This window comes from Cyprinus carpio, chromosome A9 (genome assembly GCF_018340385.1).
Source record: "Cyprinus carpio isolate SPL01 chromosome A9, ASM1834038v1, whole genome shotgun sequence".
In the NCBI taxonomy this organism is placed as follows: domain Eukaryota; kingdom Metazoa; phylum Chordata; class Actinopteri; order Cypriniformes; family Cyprinidae; genus Cyprinus; species Cyprinus carpio.
In genome coordinates this window covers 15,863,279-15,889,284 of record NC_056580.1, presented here as the reverse complement: position 1 = coordinate 15,889,284, position 26,006 = coordinate 15,863,279, and the positions used below count along the sequence as shown (strand labels likewise).

The following is a 26,006-nucleotide window of genomic DNA, read 5'->3' as shown; positions in this document are numbered from 1 at the left end:
AAATCACAGCACTGATTGAGCCAGAAGTTTATATGTTCGAGAGCCACAGTTAACCACATTATATTTAAAGAATGAATCATAATATGTCATGTTCAGCATTAAGACTAAGTGCTCACCTCAGTTTTAATGCTAAGCGCTGTTTACATGTGTAGAAATATGTGGCATGTTATTAGACACATTCCCTGTAGAGTTTCTGTTGCGACAGTACCAGAGATAAATCAGAGTGCTAATAGACAGCCTAATTTCGTAATTATTTTGCAATTAACGTAGTGAGCATCAGACAAATATAATCTTACTCTCTTCTTTTAACCTTTTGATGACACTGTGGAGACAGCAGCATGCTATGAAAATAAACACACATAAACACACCATGGCGGAATCATTTTATGTTATATACGTGGTTTGCTGGAATAGAGAACACAGGGTTGAATGGTCTAGATTGCATCATTAGGAATTAGTAACATATTTAAAAACACATGTTAAAATATAAGAGTCAGTGTCTCCTCTCTTATCTCATTCATGTCTCATTAGCTCTAGTTTGTCTTGGGGTAATCGTGTTCCAATGCATCCCAAAATACACACAAGTGTACCCAAGAGGGGTTGACGTTTGACTGGCATGAGCCCTAGAGCAGAGCCAAACCAGGCAACACCATGAACAAGTGTGATAAGTGTTACTTCCAACTGCTAAAGAAACAGAGAACTACAGAATGACTGCAAGAAATTAGACTGCGAGATTTGGGCTCTGATTAATAAAATAAACTTAAAAAAAAGATTAAATAATCATATTATTCGCAATTAATCATAACGTTTATCAATGCTTGCTAACAGAAATCACAAATTCTTAAAAAAAAAAAAAAATAGAAAAAAAAGTTAATTATAGTAAATTGACAGCTAAATTGTTTAGTTTAATTTTGTTTTGTTTTTGATGATCTAGAGAAATGTTGTCAACTCCTCAGTTGACACTTGTTGATAACAGTTGACAATTGATTTGTTGCTTCTTGTTTTGTTTTGCTAATCTGGAGAAAAGATGAAAGTTGTTGACAATAGCTGACAATCATTTTGCTGATTATGTTATAAAAGATTTATATTTTTTAGAATATATATATATATATATATATATATATATATATATATATATAATATATATATATATATATATATATATATATATATATATATATATATTTTGTTCTTATTTAATGCTGTTCTTTTGAACTTTCTAAACGTTGAATAATCCTGGTGAGAAAAATGTACAGTCTTTACAGAAATAATGAGCAATTGTGATGTTTGCGTGGTGTTTAGCTGGGAAGAGTTACTTTACAAACCTGTAAGAGAAAGAGACTGTCTCTCAGGTTTGTAAAGTAACTCGCATCAAAAGAAAATGTTTGGAATTACATGAATGTTTACCTGGACTATTTTGCACATGCACATTATAAGCAAGCTACACAACAGATTTAAAGGGAAGCAAACTCAAAACCACCTGCAGTGATGGAAATTGTGGACAGCATTCATGTATTGAAAACACTGTATGAGACCATTGAAATGAGCAGAGTATGAAAACATTCATAAGGCCCATGCATGCTTGTGTAATAGTCGAGAGACAAAACAGAGCACCACCCCTTCACTTTGAAGCCCACACTGCATGCAAAACATATATTTATTTCATTCAGTTGAAGCCTTTTTCCAGTTTAATAATCACACAAGGCCATATTGTGATCCAGATTTTAATTAACAGTTCAACTCTAGTTTAAAAATGAGCAAGGACATCATCATTTAGAAAATCTTTGAGTGTGAGCAAGGCTTTAAACTTACACACACATAATTTGGCTGGTTAACTATTTAACTACATTATGGTAATGAATATATGTACAATAATTTACATTCTTATGGGATCTTGTAATTACATCTGCAGCTTTCTGAAGAAAATGTTGACTGCAATTGGATAAAATATGATATGCATATGAATAAAAACTATAAAAAGTATATTAGTTAGAATGGTCATTATTGGCTTGCTGGTTTTATATAGTGAGATATTAATTACATAATTTAATATGATACTGACATATCCTGTGTTAACTCTTTTCTCCTTCTCTCTTTCACATATATGTTTCCTCTTTGTTTTCATCTCTCTTTTAGGATCACATTTTGTCATCTTCCGTTTCAAAGTAAGTGGCTTTACGTGGGGACAGAGCGTGGAAATACACACATAGTGAACATCGAATCCTTCATTTTGTCTGGATATGTCATCATGTGGAACAAGGCCATAGAACTGTGAGTATAAGTGTAAATATAAAATTAATTGTATTTTAATATCAAAGTCAATGCAGCTAACATGACTAATAAATAGCTGATTAATAGAACGCCAGTGCACCCACGCAATCAAATGAAACATGCATCTAATAAAGATGATGAAGTGCTACTAAGTCATCTGGAATATGAAACAATTATAAATGCAGTTATAAATGTAAGATTGCAATTACATGGAGGAATGTTAGCGGTTTAGCACAATCATAGTCCTAAAGGAATAATTCACCCAAAATAAGAATTATTTAAGAATATAAGAATAAGAATAATATATATATATATTACATAAATGTATATATATTACATTTATGCATTTAGCATAAATCAAAGAGCCAAAAGTATGCAAAGTATGCAATGCCTGGTTTATTAGGCAACTAGATTAGTAAACAAGCATTTATTTTTATTTTGTTTCTTGAGTAAATGAGGGTAAATAATGACAAAATTTTCCATTTATTAAACTATTCTTTTAAAAATAACTCATATCTTGAGATAGCAGTATGCCTCTCTAGAAATAAAACATTTCTCCATGTTGCAGTACATCAGAAGTCCTTCAGATCATTGCTATGGAAGAGTGAAGTCTAGGTTCTTTGAAATACCACCTGTACATGTTTTCCAAACAAGCACAGAAGTGCCTCAAGACACATTTTTTCATTTCTTATTTTAAGAGTCACAATGAAATCATCACCACACTGATTGTCAGACTCTCCATAGATCTAAAGACTTTGATCCGATGTGTGTAACTTAAACACGTCACAAAATCCACAACGACAACAAATGCAAACCACATCCTGGCTGAAGAATAAAGAAGTTAACACATTTTAACATTTCAAACCCCAGAAGATCTGTTTATCTGTCTGTCTACAGTTACACATTTACACACACTGAAACACACAAACAACCAATTGTTTGCACACATCTATGGCACTTTTCATGAATAAATGTGTAAGTCAACACTCTCATGACTGCTAATCTGACAAGCAAATAGCTTGCATATGTCAATCAAGTCTCCTTCTACACAAGAGGCTCTTGGTGGCATCCCAGCTGACAGACATGAACATTAGTAGTGAGTAACCGTGGATGCATTTCTGAAGGACATGTAGATCCCCTGTCACCTACTTGCAACCCACTACAAGTCCTTTACCCACAATCCCCTCACCTCCTCAAGTAGCTCAGTGACACATTGAGTGTGTGCTAGTATATCTGTATTTTTTAAATGAGAGAACTTGATCCTAGTGTTTGATTATTCTGAAGTGCTATTTAAAGGTGCTTGATGATAAATCCACCATTTTCTTGCTTTTATTGAAGTTTTTATATACTTCTGCACAGAAGTGGTTTAATCATGTGAATTAGTGCATGTTGCTCTGTTTATAGAAAGGGACTGTTCTAGGTTATTTAAGCAACGAGGTATTGTGAATATGGTGAATATGATTAACAGGCTTTGTTAGTATGGTAAATTTACCATAATCATGTACTATATTCATATGGTTTTTGTATTTCATATGATTGTACATGATACTCTAATGCATAGTATGTGAGTGGTGCAGAGTGGAAGGGGACTGGGGAGCAGTGTTGCATGTTTTTGCCTGGAGAAATAAGTGTGTGTGTGTGTGTGTGTGTGTGTGTGTGTGTGTGTGTGTGTGTGTGTGTGTGTGTGTGTGTGTGTGTGTGTGTGTGTGTGTGTGTTTAAAGCGTTGGTGTTTTCTCTCGCTCCAAGATCACTTTAATAGCTAATGTCCCACAATGTGTCAGACACAGCTTTAATAGACTATTAGCAGTCAGAATGAAAAAAAAAATGGAATTTAATATGTTATATTTTTAAAGATGTGTTATGTAATATTGTTAAAAATGTGTTATTTTTATTTTATTAATATTTGCAGTCAGAACTATATATATTATATATATATATATATATATATATATATATATATATATATATATATAATATATATATATATATATATATATATATATATAATTTATCTTATTGAAATGATGGAATTTGTTAAATATCAGGATGATTTTTTTAAGTATCGTTATTTTATTTTATTTTATTAATATTTCCTTTTCCTCTCATATGTAGTCTACTCCGAATTTCCAGCTGCTTTTGAAATTTTAACATCATACTATTGGACTATGCACAATCTTGAGGAGTAGGAAATTGAAAACACAGAGTGGAGTTAAAGTGGACTGATTGCAGAATACTTTGAGCTGGGAAATTGCTGCTGCTCTACTGCACTTACATACTCTTCATAGAATACTGTGATGCTACCATGGTACATGACCATAAAACATGGCATAAGTATGGTCCATTTTGATATGTGGTACTTTACTTATTGATTTATTTATTTATTTATTTATTAATATATCACAGCACATAAAATTATAATAAATCTTATATCATATAACACATCATAATTATTGTATTATACTGTGAAATGCATGTCGATTGCCCTCCTGTTTGTACATGGCACTTTCAGCCATTGCTTTCATGGCAATGTTTATGTGTTCTATAAATCTGTCAGATTTTAAACAAGAAAGCAGCATTTTTTCAGCAGTGTTTGAGAATAGGTGAAGATGAATGCATGCACACACTTGTGGTATTGAGAGAATTCCCCTTTACAGAGGCAAGTGCAGCTCATTTAAATAAATAAATATGAATAAATATAAACATGGCCCCGGAACGCCAGCAGCAGGCGTCCTCTGATGGAAGTCAAGTACAAGTATAGAAGAGAAGCCAGAGATTTGTTTTTCTTTCTCTTGACTCACACATGAATAAGAGAGGGAGATGAAAACCAGAGAGGGTTTCAACAGGGTGTGAGGGATTAACTGAGATCCTGTAACCTTACAACCTTCAACAATTCCACGCTGTACTACACTGAAATCAGCTGCCTTCAGCCTGCAGTACTCACACCATCAGATCTGTTTTTTTTCTTTCTTTTTTCCTTCACCAGAACCTTTCAAAGTCATATGGAGCAAAATATCTAACAAGTCCTGTATTTTTGTGGGACAACTTTCAAATGTGCAGCTTCTTAGCCATAAGGAAAATCCCTGCGTGTGGCATGTGCTTGTCTCGATTCTGCACACAGTTTATCTTAAACCTCTGTGCCTGTTTTCAAGATATCGGAAGGGCTTGCTGAGCACGCTGGGAACCCTGATCCTAAACATAATCAGTACTCCACGGATCTGCCTTGCAGCAGTACGTCACGCCTACATTTCCAAGTAATCTGTTTTAGACTTTCAACATCTTTGGAAATGCCATGGAAGAATTTCATGTTCTAGGTCATGCTGCACGTTTTAAAATGTGGATTGTCTGTTATGATATTTAAATCTTTTTATACAAGGCTGATGTTTTTACATAACTCCACTTCTTATGGTTCTCGGGATATTTCAGAAGCATGTCAGTTTTTCAGTGATTTTTAATGGTTTTTATTTCCCAGAATTTCCTTGCATTCTGGTGATAACTAGATATGTCAACCCTAATGAAGCTACACTGATTAAAAAAAAAAAATTGTGATTCTGGAAAAAAATATTTTACTGCTGTATGTATTCTTCCTAGAGATTTGTTCATTTATTCATGTAATGATTGATTCATTTATCAGTTTAAACAGTCCTTAAGGATGGATAGATAGATAGATAGATAGATAGATAGATAGATAGATAGATAGATAGATAGATAGATAGATAGATAGATAGATAGATAGATAGATAGATAGATAGATAGATAGATAGATAGATAGATCAGCGCACAAATCTTGTTTGTATAGCAAAAAAAGCTGTACAAACACCACTATCCTGAAGAAAATACCCTGCAGTACTCTTAAGCTTTTCAAATCGCACTAACCAAATTGCAACCAACCAATTTCCGGTTCTTCACAGTAATATTCAAGGCTATTATCCTGAATGAGATTGCTGGCACCATTGCCACGGCAACCATCGCAAGTACTGAAAGAACTTCAGTGACTCTTATCATAGCCTTTGAAGTTGGACTCAAACAGAAAGTGCGTGCTCACAGCTAGCGAGTTAGCGTTAGCATGCACCTCACGTTTGCTTTCAAACTATTTATTAACAATAAATGTGTGTTTTTTGGATGTGATGACCACATAGGATGCGAATGACAGTCCTGCTCTAGACTGCAGCTCTGATCTGCGCCATGAGCCAATGCATATGCGTCTCTGTGTGTTTTTGCTTGAGGCTTATGCGATCACACAGGTAGCGAGGGAAGATAAGGGCGAGGGAGAAGAGGCTTGTCTTCCTTTTTCAACTGATAAGCAAGGACCTCCTCTTCTCAGTTTACTTTTTCTGTCATTGTCCTGTGTAAACACACACACACACACACACACACACACACACACACACACACACACACACACACACACACACACACACACACACACACACACACACACACACACACACACACACACTTTCTCCCACTTATCCTGGGCTCTTTTACTGTCAGGCTATGGTACAGTTTATACACACACACACACACACACACACACACACACACACACACACTGAGCCAGACACTGTCTTACACAGTGACTGTTTGTCTGCTTGCTCAGAAAGCTAGACAGGTAGAGAAAAGTTTTGTTACTGATTGCAATGAAATGAAAATGCTTAGAGATAACTGAACCTAACATTTTATTGTTTTGATAAGTGAATAGTCTGAGATAGAAAATTTGCACATTTTCAATTTAAAACATCCCATAATCATTTAAACAACAATTTCAATGGCATTTTTAAAAAGGAGGTGGAAGAAGCATTCGGTGAAAAGAAGGAAATTTAAAACAAAATGCCTATTATACAAAGATAAAATTGATTGGAGAGAAAAGTTAATAAATTAATAGTTGATGCAGTAAATTAATAGTCTGTGTTTGAGGTAGACCATTTGCACATTTTCAAGTCAAAACTGTCCCAAAATCATTTGGATAATAATTTGAAAATCATTTTCAGAAGGAGGTGGAAGAAATAATGAGTGGAAAGAAGGAAAGTTGGAAGAAAAAAAGCCCATTATGCAAAGATATAATTGATTTGAGAGGAAAGTTTAATGGCCTGCTGTGTGTTCTTAGACAGAAATGAAGAGAGGAAGAGGAGTATATTATGGCACTCTCACAATGAATATCAGTGTGTTAGATCACAATAACAGGCCTCCTAGAGTGAGCTGAGACAAAGTACAACTGAGAAAAGAATCAACACTGTGCTGGACGTTCCATCAGACTGAAATTAGATTTGAAGCCCAGCAAGACAGAGATTCATTTAGGGATGACATATCTGTCCTATATCCTTTCTGCTTTTGTCTTTCAATAATATAATCACTCTTTTTCATCATTTCTTGAACCTGCAAGCAGTCAAAACACTCTCCAAAGGTTGCCCTTTTCTCTCACTTGCTGACTCAAAACTGCTTGATTTTGGTCATGGAGGTCATGGAGGACAACGAGTCACGGTTTAACTGGTTAGAAAGGCCCAGTTAGGCCCTGCTGATAGATGTGGTGACTTCACCACCAAAGTCAGATTTGTGTTAGTGAATTGGTTCATTCAAACAATTCATGTAAATGAACTGATTTGAACAAAACAGCTCACTGATTCAAGTCTGCGCAGTCCCTGCATGTTAAAATAAATAAATAAATAAATAAATAAATAAATAAATAAATGGCAAAATATTTACAGTAGCTGTTCATGTTTTTTTTCACTCAGTTACATTATTTTTAAAATTGTATTTAGTGTAAAATGATATGTTCAGTGCTCTCACACTAATCAAGATTAATTTCTAAACCATAAAATTGTTTAGAGAAATTATTTGATTATTATATTATTTAATATAAATTATAATAATATACATATATAAGTTATAATAAATTATTGTAAAATAAATATAATGAATGTAATAATAGTAATTTTTACAGAGCTCTAAATTTTACTGGTATAAAATGAAGAATTAGGAAGAGGAGGTTTTACAAAAAAAAAAAAAGCACTGTTTAATCCCAGAGTCGAGAAAAAAGAGCCATTGCAGAAATGGAGTTATTATGATGGACAGGCCGTGGTCTGGTGGAGTTGAAGGTCAGTCGATTATGAGAACTGGTGTGGATCGAAGCAGCCTGTGTGAGAAACAAGCAGTAGACAAAGAGACTTCAGCTGAAGGACTGCTGAAGTGAATGAGGTGTTTGAGAAGGTATTTGTGCTGTGGCTGTGAGCCGATGTGATAAAACAGCACAGAAAAACTGCCTGGAAGATTAGATGTGCTGTATATGCACCTTATATATACCTCATTTGATATCTGCACTGACACCATGATTTTATTGGCTGAATACCTCTTCATTGCTTAATTTGAATATAAAGAATCATGGACAAATCGTTTTTTTTTTTTTTTTTTTTTTTCTGAAAAGAGCTTAAACAAAATTCAAGTTTAATAATTAATTCAAAGAATCACAGCTGCATTTTTGCTTTCGACATGAAAGTAGCACTTCAGAAGATCCTACCAGATTCGTTTTGCTTTGAGCCCAGGCAACTAAATTTTCTAAGAAAAGCATGTATTTTAGTTGACAAGCATGGTGCTTCTTTAGCATTTGATCTAGGGATTTGTGTGTATGAGCAAAGAGTTCATAGTTTAACTGGTTAGTGTGGTTCATTTAGCCACATCATGTGGGGGGGAAAGCTTTTTTCTCCTTTGATGGCCATTTAAAAGTAGCTGTCTATTCTGATTTTCTTTCTGTTTTAACAGCTAAGAATAATTGGAACTGCCATGGGAATGGGATAGCAAAGTTTTATAGACCTCACTGGTATGAGTTTACATTACAAGAGTGGAGCGGGCATAAAATTTAGGTCACATACTAGCTTGTGCACTTGTCCTCTTGTTACCTTATTTTGCTCAAGGCAACTGAATCTCTTGCAGCCTCAGCAGCATTGATACAAGTGTGATGAGTTGACAAAAGTATACTATGCTTTCTGCAGGGGTCATGTGTTGACTCTGTATCTCATGGGGAAGCCAGCCATATAATATATGCTGTGGTGCTAGAATTATATATACGGGATATATGGGATATTTTGTTTTTTGTTGGCCAAACATCTCTGTAACGTCTAGTCAAATAACATTTACAGTAGCAGAGAAAAACAGATATGCGTGTCTGTTCTTGTGTATACAGGGGCATCATATATATATTATATATATATATATAATATATATATATATATATATATATAGTATATATATATATATATATATATGTATATATATATAAGGAGGAACAGTGGCAGTCCTGTTTCACTTGGTCCCCTAGGCGAGAAAAAAGAAAAGAAATATATATGTGTCTAAATTCAATATATGTGTGAAACATGTTAGTCTCATGTTACAGTTTTCATTTAGTGTTCCAAAGTGTTTCATTTCAGTTCCAGTCCTCGCGACTACCCACTCTGCATATTTTGTGTGTATCTTATCACTTCAGATGTTTATTCTATTTGGCCATAAGTGCCCTGCGAAGTGGACTTCACAGGATATTCTGCCATGATTCCAGTTCGAAGGGAGCGTACCTGTTCCATTCAGAGAACATTAAAGTGTGCAAGACGTGTATTTATATTGTATTTATTTACAGAGATATATTATGTCACAGTTCACAGTTTCTAGTGAGATTTGTCTGTGTGTGAAGACGCTGCAGACCATGGTGTAGCGTAAATCCGTGAATGGATATTCTGAAGTAAAATAAACTTCAGTGGATTTCCCATATTCAGGTAATAGGGAGCAATGAACACTGTTTAGGGACCATGTCAATCAGAACACAGTTCATGCATGGAAACACCAAGGCTCATGAACTGCAACCATTTCATTTTGATTATGTCCTTGTCAGGTCTAAAAGAAGCAATTAGTTATAATTCACCTAAAAAAAAAAAAATTATGTTAGTGGTGCTAAAAATGCATCATAAAACGTGCATCATTATTTGTGTGTGGAGTGTGTTATGGTATGGAGTGTTGAAGACCAGAAGTGATGGGCTGTTGTGTGCCAGAAAGTCCAGGGCCACTTTTTAGTCCCACTGGGGATCTGTCGGAATGGGAATGACGTGTGTGTGTGTGTGTGTGTGTGTGTGTGTGTGTGTGTGTGTGTGTGTGTGTGTGTGTGTCTGTATAAAACTCTTTTGTATCCTCCTCACTCTGTATCCACACCATCACTTTACTATTTTTCTATCTCTCTTGTACTTGGCACATCCTCACACAATACCAGGAAAGTCATTTCACTGGATGCTGTCAGAGAACATTTTCCGACCTGTCGCTCTTCGCCTTTGAAATACTGCTGAAAAGAAGACCTTGATGTGTCCAATTTTACTGAAAACACTTTCAGACCTTTCTAGCATTTACCATTAACCTGTTGTCTGACAGAAGTCTTCATCTTCTTAATTTAATCTATTAACTGATTTAACTTTTTGTTCAGTTTAATGTTGCTATACACCAATTTTCTGCTATAGCTAAAAGAAATAGATTACTGCAAAACCAGAGACATGATCATTAGTGCATTGACTTCAGTATTTTTATTCCCCCATAAAATTATGTGACGGACATAATGTTTCAGCCTTGATGTATTTTCTGTTGAAACAGGATGTGCTCAGCATATCCAAAGGATCTCATCATTTTTAGCCAATAGAAGTTAGCTTAAGACACATTGCTAAACCACAAAGAGAAAGACTTTTTATATGTGTGTATTTGTTGAAAGTTTATTTTGTCAGCTTTTATGAGTATGTTAGCCTATAGATGACCTCAGAGCTAAAAGACATGAACTACAAGCCGCAAGCACAGAGAATGTGTCATTTCCATCGTCCTGTTATCTTTTGAAGGAATTTTTCTTTTTCTCTCATCCCCAGATCAACAAAGACACATCCAGGTCCCGTTGTTCATCTTAGTGACAGTCCAAAAGATGAGGGAAAGGTGAGGAATGCATTTCTCCTTTTTCACTAGAATCAAGAGCTCAAAACCTTTTAAAAATTAAGAACTGGTGAGCACAAAGACTTTACCACTATGAATAAAATAATAAATAGTCCTTAGTGTGACTGCTGGAGTTCATCATAAAAGGTACTTTGCATGCGTTGGCACAGTTCTAAATCATTAACACTCATCAGGATACATGCACACGCACACATACACTTGTTATGTGACCTGATGTTCACCCCGACTACTGGTGTTAACATCTTGTATTGAGAATGCATACTAAAAACATCACTCTCACAAACACACAAATTCACATTCATTTAAAGGAATAGTTCAGCCAAAACATACTTCATTTTATTTCAGCCCTGTATGTGGAGATGTTAGGCAGAAAGTCTGAATTGTTATATTATGTACAATGAAAATGCATAGTGATTTATACTTCTGAGTTTTCATGAACTGTATTTTAAGTCTTCAGTACGTCTTTTGGAGCTTGACAGTATAATTCACCATCCAATTTTCATCCAGTTTTGCATGGAAAAGAACGGCTTGGATATTCTGCCTAACATTTTCTTTTGTGTTTCCTGGAAGAAAGAACATAATATACAGGGTAGAAGGACATGGAGGTGAGTGATGAAATGTTCATTTTTGGGTAACATCTCCAGCAGGAGGCATGACATTTTGTAGTGGGTACAGTGGGGTCATCTTCCAGGAAAAGAATCAGGCGGGATTGCTGTGGTTACATGCTGTTGTAGTCACAGCAGGTTAGATGCGTTGTCGGAACTTACACGGATGGGTTTAAGAGACCAATAATGGTTTGGAAAAGAAGAAAAATGAAAATATCCTGTAGCAAGACAATATAAAAGGTAGAGACAGTCCAATGTCTATTTAATATGAATTTGGAATTAAAGGAAGAACTGTTAAAATGTGATGAAACTGCAGTTTAGTAAATTTATTTTCCTTTCATTCCAATTCAAATACAAACTTACTGAAGTGAGTGGCCATTTGTGGTTCAAAATCCACACACACATGATCTGAAAGGAAGCCAATGCTTAAATTCAGAATTTTTGCCCAACATCTGTGACAGAGAGAAGTTTTCCAGGATGGAGCATGGACCTGTTTTGATCAGCACTTGCTCCATCATGTACAGTTAAATAATAAATGTAGCCAATCACCGGTGTGTCTGTTTTGTTCTGAACCAAAACAGCCAAAAGGCTCTTGAATTTTGTAAACACACCCCTTACCTCTGTTTCACTATTTATTGTTTTTCTGTTGGGATTTATAGACTCCTGTATCTGCTCTCTTTCTCTCCTGTGTGTGTTCCTCAGTTTGCTGATAGGTTTTGAGAGTGGTACAATAGTAATGTGGGACCTGAGGGCCAAAAGAACTGACTTCAGGATATCCTATGACGAGGTGAGTCCTTTAAGTGTTGGTCCATTTACACACTTCCTTACAAAGGTGAAATAATTATTAGTAGCTTTATATGCAAATATAACACACCATTTTTTTAACATTTTGGGGCACTATATATATATATATATATATATATAGTATCATAATATATAGATATATAATATATAGATAGATATATATATATCTATAGATATAGATATATATGCATATATATTTTTTTTTTTTTAACATTTTTTAGATATCCTTTTAATACCACCAAGTCCCTATTGCATATCCAAAGGATCTCATCATTTTTAGCCAATAGAAGTTAGCTTAAGACACATTGCTAAACCCACAAAGAGGAAAGAACTTTTATTGTATGTATTTGTGAAAAAGGTTTATTTTGTCAGCTTTTATGAGTATGTTAGTAGCCTATAGATGACAAACCTCAGAGCTAAAAAGAAATGAACTACAAGCCGGCAAGGCCACAGAGAATGTGGTCTTTTTTCCATCGTCCTGTTATCTTTTGAAGGAAGTTTTTCTTTTTCTCTCATCCCCAGATCAACAAAGACACATCCAGGTCCCGTTGTTCATCTTAGTGACAGGCCAAAAGAATGAGGGAAAGGTGAGGAATGCATTTTCTCCTTTTTTCACTAGAATCAATGAGCTCAAAACCTTTTAAAAATTAAGAACTGGTGAGCGAACAAAGACTTTACCACTATGAAGTAAAATAATAAATAGTCCTTAGTGTGACTGCTTGGAGTTCATCATAAAAGTGTACTTTGCATGCGTTGGCACGTTCTAAATCATTAACACTCATCAGGAATACATGCACACTGCACACATACACTTGTTACGTATGTTGACCTGATGTTTTCACCCCGACTACTGGTGTTAAGATCTTGTATTGAGAATGCATACTACTAAAAACTCACTCTCACAAACACACAAATTCACATTCATTTAAAGGAATAGTTCAGCCCAAAAACATACTTCATGTTATTTCAGCCCTGTATGTGGAGATGTTAGGCAGAAAGTTCTGAAATTGTTATATTAGGTACAATGAAAATGCATAGTGATTTATACTTCTGAGTTTTCATGAACTGTATTTTAAGTCTTCAGTCACGTCTTTTGGAGCTTGACAGTATAATTCACCATCCAATTTTCATCCAGTTTTGCATGGAAAAGAACGGCTTGGATATTCTGCCTAACATTTTCTTTTTTGTGTTTTCCTGGAAGAAAGAACATAATATACAGGGTAGAAGGACATGGAGGTGAGTGATGAAATGTTCATTTTGGGGGTAACATCTCCCACAGGAGGCATGACATTTTGTAGTGTGGGTACAGTGGGGTCCATCTTCCAGGAAAAAGAATCAGGCGGGATTGCTGTGGTTACATGCTGTTGTAGTCACAGCAGGTTAGATGCGTTGTCGGAACTTACACGGATGGGTTTAAGAGACCAATAATGGTTTGGAAAAGAAGAAAAAATGAAAATATCCTGTAGCAGAGACAAATATAAAAGGTAGAGACAGTCCAATGTCTATTTAATATGAATTTGAATTAAAGGAAGAACTGTTAAAATGTGATGAAACTGCAGTTTAGTAAATTTATTTTCCTTTCATTCCAATTCAAATACAACTTACTGAAGTGAGTGGCCATTTGTGGTTCAAATCCACACACATGATCTGAAAGGAAGCCAATGCTTAAATTCAGAATTTTTGCCCAACATCTGTGACAGAGAGAAGTTTTCCAGGATGGAGCATGGACCTGTTTTGATCAGCACTTGCTCCATCATGTACAGTTAAATAATAAATGTAGCCAATCACCGGTGTGTCTGTTTTGTTCTGAACCAAAACAGCCAAAAGGCTCTTGAATTTTGTAACACACACCCTTACCTCTGTTTCCACTATTTATTGTTTTTCTGTTGGGATTTATAGACTCCTGTATCTCTCTCTTTCTCTCCTGTGTGTGTTCCTCAGTTGCTGATAGGTTTTGAGAGTGGTACAATAGTAATGTGGGACCTGAGGGCCAAAAGAACTGACTTCAGGATATACTATGACGAGGTGAGTCTTAAGTGTTTGTCATTTACACTTCCTTACAAAGGTGAAATAATATATAAGTAGCTTTATGCAAAATATACACACCATTTTTTTAACAGTTTTGGGGCACTATATATATATATATATATATATATATATATATATATATATATATATATATATATATATATATATATATATATATATATATCCATATATATATATATTTTTTTTTTTTTTTAACATTTTTTTAGATAGTCTTTAATACGCACCAAGTCTGCATTTATTTGATAAATTCAGTAAAAACATTAATATTGAAATGTTTTCCATTTTAACATATCATAAAGTGTAATTTTTTATCCTGTGATGACAAAGATAAATTATTTCTGATTCTTTAGAAATCATGCTGATTGGTGCTAAAGAAATTTATCAATGAATTTTTAATGTTGAAAACAGATGTAGTGCTTAATATTTTTGTGGAAACTGATAAATGTTGTTTCAGGATTCTTTGATGAATAGAAGAGAAAGTTTAAAAGAATATACATACATATGTGGTGACCGCAAGGAAGCAGGTCATGTTCAGCACCATCAGTGCCACCCTGTGATGTTCAGGACCAGGGATAGCTCCTCCAACACAGGTGTGCACAGTTTCTCCTCTGACAGGGAGCCTCAGCTGTAGGCTGTTGGACACAATCAGCAACCACATAAAAGTGAACAAAGAAGTCACAGTAGGAGAGGAGCAGGAACAAAGAGCTGAAGGTTCCACAGCCCAAGCATTGGATCAGTCCTAAGCCAACCACGTTCTGTAGGACAAAGTCCGAGTGAAGGACACGAGTAGCCTGAACCACCTTGACTAACCATACATCTCCTATGCCTTCCCTCCAGATGTATAGTTGACGCAACCAGGAGTGACTTGAGAAAGAAATACCTGAGTTACAGTTCTCCAGTTTCCCCTCTCCCAATTAAGTTTTTCTCCACTGAAAGTCTGCCTGGTGAATTGTTTGAAGTCTTATGTGAGGCTCAAATCATGCATGGATTCTCCACCATCTGTAGCCTTCACACACAAGATTGGGGTGCGTTAATTCAGGATGTCACATGAAAATTTGCCACAGATTTTCAGTTGAGCAAAACTTAACTTTCTTTATAAGGAATGGGAGAAACTGGGGGAGAAAGAATTGGGAGAAAGGGGAAACTGGAGAAAACTGTAACTCAGGTATTTCTTCTTTTTCAAGTCACTCCTGCTTGCATCAACTTCTAGATCTGGAGGGAAGGCAGAGGAGATGTATGGTAAGGTGGTTCAGGCTACTCGTGTCCTTCACTAGGACTTTATCCTCCAGAGCGTGGTTGGCTTAGGACTGGTCCAATGCTTTGGCTGTGGAACCTTCAGCTCTCTGTGTCTGCTCCTCTCCTACTGTGACTTCTTTGTTCACTTTTATGTGGTTGCTGATTGTGCCCAACAGCCTGCAGCTGAGGCTCCCTGTCAGAGGAGAAACTGTGCACACTTGAGATGGGGGAGCTATCCCTGGTACTGAACATCACAGGGTAGCACTGATGGTGCTTTCCATGGTGCTAAACGTGACCTGCTTCCTTGCGGTCACCACTATATATATATATAACACACTTCATAAGAATTTAATGAATATAGACATACACACATTTATTTTATATATATATATATATATATATATATATATATATATATATATATATATACACACACATACATATATTTGTCTCTGTGTGGATGCACAGTCTCTCTGTGTGTGTGCGCGCACATTGCTGCCCCGAAAGCTCTGGTTTTATCATCTTGTTATAATCCAGCCTTCAGCCAAGAACAAGCCATACAAAAATAAATTGGAGAAAGAACAAAAAAACTAGGCTATATAAATAAAAAATTGCGTCTTTCTCACTCTCCATTGTCCAAGTAAATTTGCTTTTGGTACGAAACACTTGGCTCGTCTGCTAATTTTTTCCCCACACTGTTGCTGATTTACAACAACACTGAGCACAAGTCACTTTTCTGATTTAATTTCCCCCCTTGTGCCATGTGGATGTGTTTAGCATAATCACTGCTTGGCACACAACTTTATCTTTCTTCTAAAAGGGGAACTGCCTCCTGCAGCCAGCTGCTCGCATTCATCCTGCTAAAACATGTTTCAATCACAGCACCCCTTGGCTCACTGCAGCACACAAAACCTTCCAAAAACTTGCCATTTTCTCCTTCCAACTTTTTACTGCGGGTTTCAGTTCGTTGACTTTTGTCTGTGATGTTTTTTCAGAGGCACCGTCCCTTGGCAAGCATTTGTCAGACTGGGTAAATGGAAATGTCTAAGGGTTTGCTAATTGCTACTTTAGATGCCCGTCTGGTATGCACACGTGTGTAAAGAAAAAAAAAAAAAAAATATATATATATATATATATATATATATATATATATATATACTTTTAATGGAAAGGACTTTGAGTGAGAGAGAGGAGGAGGAAGAGAGAAACTGGGAGCAAAAAGACAGGATGAAATTAAAAGCATGACATAAATGGATGCGTTTGTTAATGTTGAAAGAAATAGGAATAGATTTGGAAAGGTACAAAACCCTTTCCCCGCATTAATTTCTACAAATAGACTGAACACAGAACAACCACTATCATGTTTGACTAACCACCTTTAGAAGTAATTTCATCTGATTTCATGCTGTGCCTTTCTGAATAATATAAAAACATCAGCATCAAACACTTTAAACTGCTTTCATACACAACACTAACAATCATCAAATAAATCTGATGCTGATATAATTTCACTTGTTATTTACTGTGTGACATTAGTGAGTAGATGAGTGGAATTTAGGCTGTTTTGATGATAAAGTAATCACTGATATCGGATTATTGACTCTTAGATGGATGAAGAGAGAGAGAGAGAGAGAGAGAGAGAGAGAGAGAGAGAGAGAGACTCTTTCACAAGCAGGAACTATTAGTCATGTCTTCAGTTCTCTGATTTCTCTCATTTCCGGAGCCAAATTGACGTTGCACACGTGTGACAGCATCTCTGACTTTCTTTGTCTCTCTTCCTCTCTGTCTTCTTCCCCCTTGCTTGTTTTATTTATTTATTTATTTATTGTTCTCTTAGATTCACTAAAGTGGCATTTATCGAAACTACTGTAATACAGCAAAAGTGTGATATTATATTTCAGTTTACATTAATTCTAAATAACTTATTTAATATATTTTAAAATGCAATTTATTCCTTTGATGGTAAAGCTGAATTTTCAGCAGCCATCACTCCCATTATGGTGTTCCAGAAACATTTTTTATTATTATCAATTTTGAAATGTAATTGATCAAAGCAATAGTTTATATAGTTGATAGTATATATAGTTTATATTTAGCAATCATTACTCGGATCTTACCTAGCCAAACCCGTCTGACACATTGTGTTATGGTGCCCATGCCAGTTCGAATCCAGCTTGCAATAGCTGGGTCACGTTTGTTCTCTTTTCTTCCTCATTTCCTATCGTCTGCTGTATTGTGGCACAAAAAATGGCCAAACAAATTAACATTATGAAACAAATGAACTGTTTAATGATCTGGCCATTATTTAAAATGTTTACTGATGCAGTTCTGATCACTTCTCTTCCGGTATCTCTCTATCAGGCTATTCACTCAGCAAGTTGGCATCATGAGGGGCGGCAGTTCATGTGCAGTCATTCTGATGGCAGTCTGAGCATGTGGAACCTAAGAAACACAGCCAAACCTTTTCAAGTCACCTTCCCTCATGGTGGGTACACACATAAAGTATATCATTTTTCACATATTAATAATAATTAGTGCAAAACTTTTTTCTTTTTTTTTCAACTGAATTTAATTTAAAGGAAAAAATTATGCGGGAATGTCATCCTTATACCCTAAATTAGGACATAGCCTTTTATTGTTTTCATATAAAGCTATTTATATTTAGATCAGACTAGCCTTAACCCACACCCAAACAAACCTTTAAAATATTTTAATTTGTACAATAAAATATATATGTATATTTCCTTGATTTATGAATTGTTTTCCTCAAATAAATACATCTTCAAATGTCCCAAAAGGGAGGTTTTGTGAGTCTTAACTAACTTCTGGAGCTAAATTTGACCCCAAAGTATAGCTAAGTAAACCCACACACACAGTTAAAGACCCCTTCAGCCATGACTCACCATCTATTAGTTAAATCTGACTCTGACGTAGTCGGCAAACACACCCCCTCACCAGGTGTGTTCATTATGCAGGATGATTCAGTGTGTGGGTTCAGAGTGTGTGTGTGCAAGTTTGATTTGACAGGAATAAGTGATTCACTCTCAGTCTTTGCTGCTATGTTTGGGGTCCTGGTCTCAGTGGTTATATAAAGATGAACATGCTCACACTGGGAAAAGTGGTTTCTTAATCAGAAAGTTCTGGACATAAATGTAAGAAAGGTTCAGGTGAAAAAGTGAGAACTTGCCATTTTGTCTCTTCATTTTTTTTTTTTTTTTTTTAGGCAAGACTCAGAGAGATGGAAGAAAAGAGTCATGTAAACCCATTCTCAAGGTCGAATACAAGACCTCCAGAAACAGGTAAGAGAACACACAACAATCCCAAACATACCTATAAATAGCTGATCAGTTTTGGGAAATGCAGTCATGAGTGTTGTGGATGAATTTAAACCTCCTATTTGCTTGCGAGAGATGTGTCCAAGTTCCACCCGAGAACCATTACTGCTGTTTTATCTTGAAACAAAACAATTAAAGTTTACTGCCTGTTTTTATAAAGCCTGTTTTCATTGGGAGATGAGAAGCAAAACATAATTTGAAGAAACTTCAATCTTTGATTGCCATCCATTTTTTTCCCCTATGCTGTGTTCAAATAAGTGGCCACGAGTGACCGCCTCAGTTTTAATGATATTTTAGATTAGCTTGTTTCTCCCTTTTGTTTTCTCCTATTTGCATAGAGAGTATTTTAGGGTTGTGAAGAAGACTTTAAAGTGTCCCTATTATGCCATTTTTAAGGTAACTAATGTTGTTTTGTGTGTCTCCTAAAGCAGGTTTACATGCATGCGAGGTCAAAAATCGCTTTCGTTTTCTCAAGATATGCATTTAATATCTTGAGAAATGATACACCATAGATCTATATTGAACGCTCAATAGAAAATACACATCTATTATTTATAATGCTTACAGGTTATGATTCAGTGGAACCAGCCAGTCCAAATAAACAGTGTATGAGCATTTTTCAAGAGCAAGCATTTTGTGAATCCTGCATTGAACTCCCAGAGATTAGCGAAGCAGTAATCAGTAAAATGACGGGAACACAAAAAAAGATTTGGGTTGTACTGCTGTGGCACAGTGGAAAAAATTCATTTAAACCACTGATTCTTTGCAGCCTCATCTTTTGGATGTGAAAATAAAACAAATTTACTTTCACAGCATAGTTCTTTGCATCTTCTTATTTTGGTGTTGAAAATAAAAAAGATTTAATTTGAGTGAGTTTTTTAGAGACCGGCCAACATAGAAAACAGGCAGGCATTGTGCAAATATGTTACCTCATGACGTGTAGCCATAACAGAAGTGGGATTCTTATTACCGACGACTTGTTTCGGCTGTTCAGAGCCGATTCTTTCTTTTGGGAGACAATATCTTTATTTATTATGCACTTTCGGTTTTACAACTTTGCAGATCATTTACATTAACATACAGCTACATTGCACACTGCATGAAAGGCAATATTAGAAATGGCATAATACATTTACATTTACATTTAGTCGTTTTGCAGACACTTTTATCCAAAGCAACTTACAGTTGGTAATAATAGGGGCACTTTAAATTGAAAGCATTGTTTTGTGTGGCATAAAACTTGCTTTCCAGTCAGACAGAAGCTTTTGGTTCTTGACATGATTAAAAAAAAAAAAAAAATTCAGACAGACAGCTATGGTTTTCCATTAACACTCTTTTTTATTTTCCATCTTCCAGTAGTGAAGCATTTGTTGTGTTCTCCGGGGGTCTTTCGTATGATAAGGCAGGACGTAGACCCACCCTAACCATCATGCATGGCAAAGCCATCACAGTGTTAGAGATGGACTATCCAATAGTGGACTTCCTAGTGCTCTGTGAGACGCCCTATATCAACGGTGAGTGTACTAAACTGGTCAGTCCTGTCTCCTGCTCTCTTCCATATCATTGGTGTTGTTTTTGGTTGGACATTTAATTGGATTGGGTAAAATCCAGTTTTTGTTCTTTTTCTCATTGTAGACCCAATCATTAACAGAGAGTGGAGAGGAGATTAATTTAAATTAATTAGTTCATTCGTTCAGACAGTTCTTAATGGTTCAGTTCAAAACAACTGATTCATTTGAATTATCACTAAAGGAGAGTTCCAAGAGGTGCATGTTCTACATTTGAAGTATTTCTGATTTTGAAATTAAATATTTATTTTGTTAAATCATTATTTTCTGTATTATTAAGTTTGACAAATTAGGGTGTTGTATTTGTATTTAATTTTATTTTGAGATATTTGTTTCAGTTTGATGTCATCACTTTAAATAAGATCCTGGTTGTATTTGTGCTACATGAAAAAAAAAATTATAATAAAAATAAAGACAATATTAGATTTTTTTTTTTTTTTTTTGGGTAACACTTTACAGTAAGGTTCTATTGGTTAATGTTAGTTAATGTGTTAACTAACATGAATGAACAATGAACAATACATTTATTACAGTATTTATTAATCGTTGTTATTGTTAGTTAATGAAAATGAACCTTATTGTAAAGTGTTACCTTTTTTATTTATTTATTTATTTATTTATTTTTGCTTATGGTTCTAACATTTTCCTTAACTGATTGTTTTATCCCCCAGTAAATTTGGGGTCAGTAAGATTTATAAAAATAAATCAATACTAAGGAGGCATTAAATTGATCAATGGTGATTGGTGACATTAAATACATTTGTATTTAATGTCAATCTATATATATTTGATATATTAATATATAATTGATATTAATAAGAAATAAGGAAAAATAAATCAGCTTTGCTATTATGGGAGTAAATTACATTTTAAAACACATTAAAACAGACAACAGGTATTTTAAAATTTTAATATTTCATAATATTACTGAATTTTGTATCAAATATTTGTATTTTATTTTTACTGTATTTTTGATGAAATAAATTCAGCCTTGGTAAGTATAAAAGACAGAAAAAAATCTTACCTAACCAAACATTTGAATGGTAGTGTAAATGCATTTTTAATCAATTACATACAATCTTTTGAAACAACCAAATGAAAGAAACAATTAATTTGTTAATCTGACATCAGTAAGGAGAGATGCAAATTGATTACGAATGGTTTGAGAAGTGACAGGTTCGGCTCTGTTCAGTCAAGGGGTGTATCGCTATATCTGTCTTTTTCTCTTGAGAAAAGCAGATACAGACAAAGCCATGTCAAGCGCATGTACACACATGCACAGAATTTGTTACCCAGAATGCAAAAAAGAGACGGCAAACATCCAGCAAATGTGAAGATTATTTTTTACCCATTTTTTCCCCCTTTCTCTCTGCTTGTTCGTTCATTCTTACAAATTCAGATACAGCACAGTACGTGGCCCTGCATCTTCATGACCTATGGTTTTCATGAAAGAGAATAATGGATTTTTTTTTTTTTAACACTCAATCAATCTTCTTCTGGTCAGACTAACACTTCTCATTATTTGAACATTTCTGCTCAAATAAACACAGAAATGTTTCTTTTTTCATATTACAGGGATATACCACGAGAAAACGAACATTTGGTCATCATATATTCACCCTTCTGTCACTCCAAACCTGTATGACTTATTCATAATAATAAATATTATTAATATATTAATCTTCATTTTTTTTTTTTTTTTTTTTTTAAATGTCAGTGTATTTTGTCCATGCAATGAAAGTCAGAGGAGTCCAATGTTGTAGTGTCATATTTCCCCTTTAAATGAAATAATATCCATAAATCTAGAGTCATAAATTGATGTGTTTTGTGCTTCCCTTGAGTTCATAGATGGTTATTGGTTGGGATGTTGTGTTTTTGTTGACAGAGGTCCAAGAGCCGTATGCAGTGGTGGTTCTGCTGGAGAAAGACTTTGTTGTGGTCGATCTAACCCAGAGCAAGTGAGCAATCTCTTCGTCAGTATCTATTTCTCTTTCCGCTGTCATACTCGCACACTTTATGCCATGTGTGTGTGGCTGAATTATGTAACTCAATGTGATGTACTCCAACAACACCTCACACTAGTACTTCCACCAGAGGCAACATCACTCAACACCCAATAAATTTGTGTGTGTGTGTGTGTGTGTGTGTGTGTGTGTGTGTGTGTGTGTCTTTATTTGTTAAGACTAAATTTCATTAGTTGACACTCATAAACATCCATCAAATTAATCATTATTAAGAACTAGAGCCAAGGTTAGCCTGACACACACACACACACACACACACACACACCAACTGGCCGTTCATCACTCTTTTAAGTATTACTCCTGCCATAGAGAATTTGTCAGTTTGACATCAGATGTTTTCTTTGCATTAAGGTCATTTCTTCACAAGGGCGCAGCGAAGGAACAAACAAACTTCTTCACCCAAACCCTCTCAGAACCAAACAGTCATCCATACATTGAAACTTGAACTTAAACGTGTACTTTAATTTAGTTTTACCTTCTTTAAAAACTTTATATAGTTAAATAAAGTTATATTATATAATAAAAGCAATAAGCCACTCAATGCTGCAATGTATTTTACAATGATTTTACTACAGGCACTCTTAAAAACATGGTAAAATCACACAAAATCATGAGCTTATTACAGTTGTATCAACAATTGCAATATGATAAAGACACTAACTTTGATTTATTAAAGGGGTCATATGATGCAATTTAAATTTTTCCTTTCTCTTTGGAGTGTTACAAGCTCTTGGTGCCTAAAGAAGATCTGTTCTCAAGTTGCAAAGACTAAAGTCTCAAATCCAAAGAGATATTCTTTATAAAAGTTAAGAGTCAACCACTCCTACCTAAAACGGCTCGTTCTAACACGCCCCCATATGTCTACGTCATGATGTGGGAAGATTTGCATAACGCCGCCCAAATGTTCAAACAAAGAAAAAAGGCGTAACTATTATTCTCGCTGTAGTATTGTTGCTGCCACTGCCGCCGCCACCGTTGTAGAGATGCTGTGTGTTTCAATGTGAAAGCGAAACTCCTTTGTTTGGCCTTCCAAAAGAGGACGATATCCGCTTTGTCATGCCTAGAGCTTATTCATGCTGGTCGCTGAGGAAATACATCAACTTCACTCTGTGAATCGCCGGATCAGCTTTCACCTTGGACAAAACAGAGTCCAGCCTGGGGTCGTCACATGTGGTTGCCCGGCGGATGCTCCTTTGTTGAATCCGCCGGCTGTGCCGTTCTCAAGCCCACCAGCCGCTGCTCACTTAGCCTGCCGTCCATTCCTCAGTTCCAACTTTGCAAGGACAGTCTGTCGTTTCTGACTCACAGCCTGTAAGTAAATTTTTTATATTTAAAGAATTTGGCACTGATGATTCAAATGCGAGTTTTGAGCAATGTAGAGTAGCGCTTGTTGTTTGTCATTTCTCCGATCACAAATGCAGACATGGTTTTATGTTTACGCAGCGTGATACGCAATGCAACCTGTAAAAAGACAGGTTAATTCATTATAATCAGTAATTATGTCCCCACTGGATGCAACAAATGCCTTGTTTATAATGGTTTATGTCTTAAGGGGCAAAACATATACGACACACGCTTGAGGTATTCGGCAAATCACAGCGCACTGGATAGCTGGCCAATCAGCATACACCTCGCTTTTCAGAACGATGAGCTTTGTAAAAATTGACACGTTTCAGAAAGGCGGGGCATAGAGGAGCAACAATAATGTACATTATGTGGAAAATAATGTGTTTTTAACCTTAAACTGCATAAACACATTGCATTACACCAAACACATAATGTCCTTTTTAGCAACGTCATATGACCCTTTTAAGAATAAAAATAACAATAGTACTTACAATTTATTATTATTATAATTATCATCATTAGGCAGCTGTGGCCTAATGGTTAGAGAATTGGACTTGTAACCTGAAGGTTGCAGGTTTGAGTTTCAGTGCCGGCAGGAGTTGTACATAGGTTGAGGGAGTGAATGAACAGCACTCTTTTCCACTCTCAATACCCATAGCTGAAGTGCCCTTGAGCAAGGCACTGAACCCCCAATTGCTCCCCAGGCAATGGAGCAAATAGCTGCCGACTGCTTGGGGGGTGGGGGGGGAGTTCATGGTGTGTGTGTGTGTGTGTTCCCTACTCACAGCTGCGTGTGTGCACTTGGATGGTTAAATGCAGAGCACCATTTCCGAATATGGGTTACCATATTTGGCAAATGTCATGACGAGCACTTTCACTTTCATTATTACATTCTTAATTATTATGAATTCTTCTGATGGACAATATAATTCAGTTGCATAAATGTAGGCCAGTGGCATCAATACAGTACCCATGGGTATCAGTACCTGGTAGCCCACTTAAAGTCGGCCACAGAGTACATTCTATAAATAGCCTTGGTTTTTTGATCATTATAATGTTCATTCTTAAGTGTTTCAAACATGTAGTCTTCTAGCCCTTTTATCCATTCAGGTTGCTCTCACTTACAGTAAGAATGGAGACCCCTGTTTATGGTCGCCTCTATCAACTTAAAACACTTTAATACAGATTTCAGTTGAAATATGATCACAGATGTGCTATTTTATGAAATTTTGAATGTGACTCTTACAGTCGGAGTTGAGTCAAAATCTTCTGTGTTTTATAAATGCCTGTTATTTATTTAGAAGTCTCTCTCTTGTAGTTTTCCTATCTTTGAGAACCCCTACCCCATGGACATCCATGAGTCTCCAGTCACATGCACGGCTTACTTTGCCGACTGTCCCCCCGACATCATACCCGTGCTTTACTCCATAGGAGCTAAACACAAAAAGACCGGCTACAGCCACAAGGTTTGTCAAAGTTCCTAGCTAATCTAAAACTTTGTGGAGTTTTTTGATGACCCAAATTGCAGCCTTTCATTTGAAAAGCTTTGTCAGTGTAACATCTATTTTTCATGGCAGTTGAGTGTTTTAGAAACAGTTTTTATCTGTTTGTGTGTTTGTGTTAAGGAGTGGCCAGTCAGTGGTGGCACATGGACAGTCGGTTCACAGACATATCCAGAGATTATCATCACAGGGTAAGTGAATTTGTGTGTGCTTTATGTTACCAACCTTCAACTGTTGCTAAAAGCTTTATAATAATGTAAAAAGCTTTACAGTATTATATGCTTGAAGCTTCATGCAAGTTCA

General features: G+C 35.6%; 1 protein-coding gene across 10 annotated transcripts in view; it reads left to right on the top strand.

The window, feature by feature from the left end:
- The window catches only part of LOC109082037 (syntaxin-binding protein 5-like), a 130,632-nt gene that overhangs the window by 62,974 nt on the left and 41,652 nt on the right, over positions 1–26,006 (top strand). For all 10 annotated transcript variants that reach the window (XM_042763756.1, XM_042763754.1, XM_042763759.1 and 7 more), the window contains exons 5-13: positions 2,137–2,271; positions 11,152–11,215; positions 14,584–14,667; positions 18,289–18,412; positions 19,151–19,226; positions 20,619–20,776; positions 22,716–22,788; positions 25,520–25,667; positions 25,827–25,894. In XM_042763756.1, the coding sequence (XP_042619690.1) occupies positions 2,137–2,271; positions 11,152–11,215; positions 14,584–14,667; positions 18,289–18,412; positions 19,151–19,226; positions 20,619–20,776; positions 22,716–22,788; positions 25,520–25,667; positions 25,827–25,894 (930 nt within the window). The remainder of the gene's footprint in view (positions 1–2,136; positions 2,272–11,151; positions 11,216–14,583; positions 14,668–18,288; positions 18,413–19,150; positions 19,227–20,618; positions 20,777–22,715; positions 22,789–25,519; positions 25,668–25,826; positions 25,895–26,006) is intronic.